This window comes from Bos javanicus, chromosome 15 (assembly GCF_032452875.1).
Source record: "Bos javanicus breed banteng chromosome 15, ARS-OSU_banteng_1.0, whole genome shotgun sequence".
Classification (NCBI taxonomy): Eukaryota; Metazoa; Chordata; class Mammalia; order Artiodactyla; family Bovidae; genus Bos; species Bos javanicus.
Window position 1 is genome coordinate 34,527,779 of NC_083882.1, and position 7,025 is coordinate 34,534,803.

The 7,025-nt window shown below is 38.1% G+C and overlaps 1 protein-coding gene across 1 annotated transcript in view; it reads left to right on the plus strand.

The window, feature by feature from the left end:
• The window catches only part of SAAL1 (serum amyloid A like 1), a 28,079-nt gene extending 22,662 nt beyond the window's left edge, over positions 1-5,417 (plus strand). Inside the window, exon 12 of the mRNA XM_061440655.1 lies at positions 612-5,417. Coding sequence (XP_061296639.1) covers positions 612-704 — 93 coding nt within the window. The 3' untranslated portion in view covers positions 705-5,417. The remainder of the gene's footprint in view (positions 1-611) is intronic.
• Positions 5,418-7,025: the final 1,608 nt, after the last annotated feature.

Consider the following 7,025-nt stretch of genomic DNA (forward strand, 5'->3'; position numbering starts at 1 on the left):
ATAATATAACTCTGGTAATGGACCCTCAAGGGCAATCAGTAGGAGGAGAAATATTAGTTTAAAAATAAACGAGGGGACTTCCCTTGTGGACCAGTTGGATAAGAATCCACCTGACAATGCAGGGGACATGGGTTTGAACCCTAGTCTGGGAAGATTCCATATGCCTCAGAGCAACTGAGCCATGTGCTGCAGCCACGGAGCCTGTCCTCTAGAGCCCGTAAGCCGTAACTGCTGAGCCTGAACGCCCTAGAGCCACATGCCGCAGCTGCCGAGCCTGCGCGCATAGAGCCCGTGCTCCACAACAAGAGAAGCCACTGCAGTGAGAGACCCCTGCTCGCCGCAGCTGGAGAAAGCCCTCACACAGCAACGAAGTCCCAGCACAACCAAAGATGAGTAAAAGGAAACAAAATGATAAGGGCTAGGCATTGCCTTGGTGTTTCAGAGGACTATCCAGGAAGTACTGTTCTTGTTATCTGATCTGTCAACATTTCTTTTCCACTGGACTGTTTAGAAAACATAGGTAGAGCGTTTTTATAGACAATAGTCAGTATGTTTTTAAGGTATCTTTTCCTGTACTTATTTTTATTTGATTTCTTTTGTTTAACTCACAGGTGGAAGACTTTCTCAAAATCCTCCGTGAAGTTGATAAGACTCTTGCTGGTAACCTGGAGGAAGGCTTCCCAAGTTTGAAGATTCAGACTTAAAAACTATTAGAATCCTCTGCCCAAGAAATGGACTCGCTGACTGTTGAAATTGACAAATAGGAAATATTACACCATAATTGTTTGGTATCATACTCATGCCCTTCTCCTCCAGCTTTATCTCATTTTTGTTTGGCACTGAAATATTTTCACTACCATCAAACATCATCTCCCTCCCCTCCTTTTTTTTGGTGTGTGTGTGTTGGTTGTATAGTATTTGTCTTCAGGTAAAGAAAACAAAATTATCATAGAGGTCCTTTTTAGAATATTTGAGGGGTCACTGAGGATTTTCTTCATAACTCAATTTGATTTTTACTCAGAATTTTGTATTCATATCTATTGCAAGTACATTCAGCTGCACTAGTAGAAAACCCTACTATAGTAGCTTAATCTGTTAACTTGTATGTATTTTATGCAATAAGAAGTCCAGAGGTGTGCAGTCCAGCCCTGATAAGGTGGCTCAGGGACCCTGACTCCTTTTATCTTTACGTGATCTGCCGGGTAGACCTTTGTGTTCATTATTGTTGTCTTTTGGTTAAAGGGACTATAATATCTCTGGTCCTTTCTTCCACATTCATGGAAGAAAAAAGAGAAAGGCCAAGGGGCTTTCTCTTAACAAAACTTTACTTTTTATTTGGAAAAGATAGCCCTCCCTGGCCAGAACCATGTCTTATGTCTGTCCCTAATTGCAGGTATTTGAAATCAAGTACTTTTTTTCTTTCTGGCCTCTCTAGGAGAGAAAGGCAAGAGAGAAGGGAGATAGGAATGGCTTTTGAGTATACCCAGTTCATGGTGTTTGCCACAATATGAAACCTTTCTGTCCATTTTAATTGTATTGATTCCATGCTAGGTTGTTAGTAACAATCAAAAGCAACTACTAGTTTAGCTTTGTTACAGTTCAGTTTTTTTCCAGTGTTTTACGTATGACGATGAAAATGCTAACATTTTGATGAAAGCACATTAGCAGAATTCTCTGGTTTAATTTCAGAAAATGATTTTCTTGAGTGACCTCAGATTTTTAAAGTTAAGACTGAGGAAGTTTCATAACTTCTGGTTGTTTACAGACTGTTGTACGTGATTTTCCTCTCACACTGTATCATTCAGTATAGTGCTTCCTAATGAGACGTATTCTGGGAATCAACCAGGTACACTTATAGGAAGTACCCAGTTTGTATTGTTTCAGTTACTGAAAGTGGACTTTTAGTAGATTTTCAGAAAATAGCAGTTATGAATGAAAAAGCCAGCTTTTTAAGCCTCTCTTCTGGTATACCTTCTTCTCAGTCTATTGTAGAATCTTTTAAATTTTTAATCTTTAAAGCATTAGTCTTGCCTTTTGTATTCTTTCCTTGAATGACTTTTGCTGATAAAACACAGGGTTTTCCTGTGCTGTTTGTAAGAGATATATAATTTCCAGTTTGGGGGTAATTTTACTGTTGAAAGTACCCTGCCAAAAAGAATTGAACTATGAAATTAAAATCTTATCGATTAAACTCTAGTTGGTAGGTTTGCTTTATGTATATTTGTATGTCTTTGGTGGTGACCTATCCGCCAAGTGGAATATGACTTTAACGTGAGCTTTCAAAGTCACCTATGTAATCACTCCTACCTGCTAGCCAGTGCTAAAAATTCTACTTCTGTTATCTCTTAAAGTTTAAGGTTAAAGATGCAAATAAGCCTATTAGAGTAATACTCCAAGTTACTGTCATGTTTAATGTCAGCGTGTAAATTCACATTCTCTTTTCTTGAGGGCACATTTTAAAAGGGGGAGCACAGGAACCTTGGGTGTCTGAACAAAAGAGTGCCATTCAGAGTGGCCAGGTTACAGAAGGAGAAAAAGGATACATCACGGGGAGGCTTGGGATGTCCAGGTTATTTTCTACTTCCATTTCTGCCTTGAACCTGCCTTATTGATGCTTCTTGCTATTGTAACATTATGAAGTGGTGCATATTTTCATAGTACTTCGATATGTTTGAAAACTTCCTAAATCTGTAAATTATAATAAATAGTTTTTTTTTAAGTGAGCAATGTTAAAACTTCTTTTTTTTTTTTTAAAGCTACACAGTTTGAAGAATTTACTAAAAATTAACGCTTGTATCAATTACAGTGATATTTTAAAATGGTGCTTTCTGCAGAAGCAGGTTCAGGAGTGCTGGACTCTGAAAATCATATAACTTGCAAGGCTGAAGACCCTATTTGGGGCAGCCAGTCATATTTATTGTCTACTATGTATCAGGTGTTGTTCTAAGTATTAGGAAGACAGCAGCCAACTAAACGGACAGGATATGCATACTGGAAATTTTGTAGTGGACAAAGAGACATGAATCTGGCCAAGTGGAGCTCACATTCTAGAGTCTTCTGTAGAGTAACGGGAAGAAATTGGCCTGCATAGAAGAACAGAAGAGGTCACTCAGCCTGGAGGAGAACAGATCATTGTTCTCAGTTCTTCACCTCTCTTGCCATGGCTTCTTGGTGACTAGAGTGTATTTCCCTGCCCTTTGATTTTGAGCTTGGCCAAGTCATTTTGCTTCAGCCAATTGAACATTAGTTAAGTTAATATAAGCAGTCTAAATACACTAGTCTTTTTAAAGGCTGAATAGTATTCCACTGTGTGTATATGCCATGTTCTCTTCCCCTGTCAGTGGGCATTTAGGTCGCTTCTGGGTCTTGGCTTTGTGAAGAGTGCTGCAGTGAACACGAGAGTGAAGCTCTCTCTTCGAGACCCTGCTTTCAGTTCCTTTGGTTAGATACCCAGAAGTGAGATTGCGGAAGTGTAAGTAACTTAGCTAAGAGAACGGTTAATTCATCCCCTCCCCCAACTCTTTTTTCCTAAAATAATGATTTTTTTCCATCTTTGTCAGGATAAGGCTGATCTGGAGCATACTAACCCTGATCACCTTGCTGCGATATTATTGAGATGTCACTCTCAGTTTACATTGCTACCAACAGTGTACAAGCGTTCCTTTTTCTCCACATGCTCAGTAACACTTCTCTTTAGTTACCAACACTTGTGTATGTAGATAGTAGCCCCCTAACTGGTGTGAAGTGATCATCTCATTTTGGTTTTGATTTGTGTTTCCCTGGTGATCAGTGGTGTTGAGCACTTTTTCATATATGTGTCAGCCATTCACATCTTCATTGGTGACATGTCTCTTCAGTTCCTTGGCCAAATTTTTAATCAGCTTGTTTGTGAAGCTTTTTTGTTAGTGAGTTGCAGATTTTCCATTATATTTAAATATTAACTCTATCAGATATATGGCTTGGAAATATTTTTTCCCATTCCATAGGCTGCCTTTTCATTTTGTTGATTGCTTTCTTTGCTATGCAGAATAGTTTGCTTTGCTATGCAGAATAGTTTGAGGTAGGCCCACTTGGCTGTTTTTGGCTGTGCTCTTGGTATCATATCCAAGAAATGATTGCAAAGACTATTATCAAGAAACTTCTCTCCGTGTTTTCTTCTCAAGAGTTTTTACAGTCTAAGTTTTACATTTATGTTTTTATCCATTTTGAGTTAATTTTTATGTATGATGTAAGAGAGAGGTACATATTCATTCTTACACGCATGAACATCCAGTTTTCCCCAGCATTACTTATTGAAGAGACTGTCTTTCCCCCACGGTATATTCTTGCTGCCTTTGTCAAAGATTGGTTGTGTGTATGGGTTTCTTTCTGGGCTCTGTTCTATTTCTTTGGTCTATATGTCTGTTCTTAAAACAGTCCCACTTATGGTAGCATCAAAAAGGTGGTGAAAGACTTACACACTAAAAAATTATAAAACACCGACAGAAGAAATTAAGGCAGACACAAATGAAAAGATATCCATGATCATGAATTGTAAGAATTAATATTGTTAAATTGGCCATACTATCCAACATAGTCTTCAGGCTCATTGTAGCACGTATCAAAATCCTAATTTTTTACAGAAATAGAAAAAAAAACCCTAAAGTTTATGTGGAAGCATAAAAGACACCTAATAGCCAAAGCAGTTTTGAGCCAAAAAAACAAAAAAACAAACCCAAAGCTAGAGATGTCATGCTTCATGATTTCAAAATATATTGCAAAGCCCTTTATGTTTTCTTGAATGAGATTTGAAAAGTCTTAAATATCTGAAAATTCTGCAACCACATTTATTTTTCACTAGGACTATATTAAGTGAAATATACCATATTTGAAACTTCACTGCAAATATGATTTGTACTAGAACATCAAGAGCTCTTTAGCGGCAGTCTTAACTATGTGCCTCTTGCTGCCTCTAAATAGGTTTCCTTGTGAAATGATTTTAAATTAACTTTTAAACACCAGGTTCCGTGTTCCACTGCTAAGGCTACAGCATGTATTTATAACAACATTTCTGCTCACTAGGACACCTAGTTAATTACATACTGAGCTTGTATCAATATTGGGCTTGGTGACCTGCAGGCTGTTTAGAAGTGGGAGGCTTAGGAGACCATCTGCCAATCTCTGCCATTGGAAATGCTTTTCTCTATTACTGTAATGAAATCACTAAAATCATTTCCTGTTTCCAGTCCTTGTTCAGTTCTTCTATCTATTGTCAATAAGAGGATATTAAAATACTCAGGAAAGTCCACATGTCCTTTTCATCCTGGTCCATAATGTGGCAAGTGTCTTTGTGTTTTAGTATTGGAAATAATAAATAATGACGTCAAGTCTATTGTAATAAAAGAAGCCTGCTTATTAAACTCTTTCTTTTCCTTTGACATCATGGGATCTGTTTATAATTTTATGGGTTTTCCCGCTTACCATTCAGGGTTTATATGATTACATGAGAAATTGAAACGTTTTGGGGAACAGTCCCTTCACAGAACTGACAATTTCCTGCTTGGTCAGGCCCGTTGTGCATGCAGACTCCAACGAGATAGTGGAAGAAAGGACAAGGAGGCTTTCTGTATTCTGGAGGAGCTTGACTTCGTGAAGTTTGGGCTTGCTTCCACAAAGGAGTGTGTGTTTTAAAAGCAAGGTGTGTGGGTTAGTGGGGAATGTATATTTATCATAGTCCACAGTTCAAGAATATATATAGAGAGACATATGGCTTTATTATAAGTCACTCAGTCAATGTAGGATCATGTAATTTTGTTTTGAATGGCTCTTTCTGACCCTATACCATTTGAAGACATTGGCATCTTTGGAAGTTAACTCTCCTAGGACCTGTGTCTGGGAAGGCTGGTGGCATTTGTAAACCTATAAGTGTGCTTTCTTCAAAATGCAGCTGGTGTTAACCAGGAACAAATATCGTGGTCAGTCAGCTAGCATTCACCTGGACAAACTTAAGTCCTTTAACTTCGCTTTAACCACAGAGAAGTCTTGATTCTGTCACCAGTGGTAGGAAAAAAAAAACCTGTCAACATTGTGGACCCTGGAACAAAGTCCTCAAATTGAATTCTTTAATTTTTTTTTTTAATGTTTGGACAGACCAGGTAACTGTCTTTTGTGTCCTGACTAAAAGTTACTTTAATTTTTGTGATTGCAGTATTCAATATTTAAAGCAATTTGGAGATTTCTTGCTCCAAATGTACCCCTTTGCTTGTTGCCCCCATAAAGTGATACCCAAATGATCTTTAAAGATCAAATTTCACATTTTCAGATCAGTCTTGAGTAATGTGAAATCTTAGTAGATTTTTATCTTTCTATTTGAACATGTTTTAATGTGGGTTGGCTATTTAGGACTGTTGCTGAAAAGACACACAGTTTTTCAGAACAACTCACATTTTTCCAGAACAACTCACAAGGCAACTCAAAGATTATTTTATCTTTTAGGAAGTCGCCACAGCACTTACAGCCCAAAGGAAACCAGGAGGATCATGCTGCAGAAGCCCTTTGGAGGAACGTGCCAGCTGCTCCGTAACCATGACTTGGCTCTCCTTTGATGGAGAGATTAATAGTTTCTATAATCATATCATCCTGGTTGCTCTGTGCTCAGAGTTTACTCAGACTTGAAAGAAATGGAAATTAATTGAAAAGGAAAAAAAAAATTCTTCCTCTCTTGCCTCTCCTCGAAACCTGGAAAAGTGATGAGACAGATTCAAGGGTTTGTTGTCAGCTGGAGCTGATATTTATTTTTTTGCAATTCTGGATATAGAGAACCAGAAAAAAGCAATTGGACAGTGAGGAAGAGGTAGGTACAGGAAGAGAGTCTAATGCCCAAAGGCCTAAATAATTCCAAACAGAAGAGAATCACTGGGCATTGGACCCAAGATACACATGGAAGGTTATCTGTGAAGCCATATGCATCTGCTCCTGGAAATAAATGCAAAGGGAGCAGAAAGCAGGTTTTGTAGCTTATGTGATTGTCATCAAATGAATTGGGT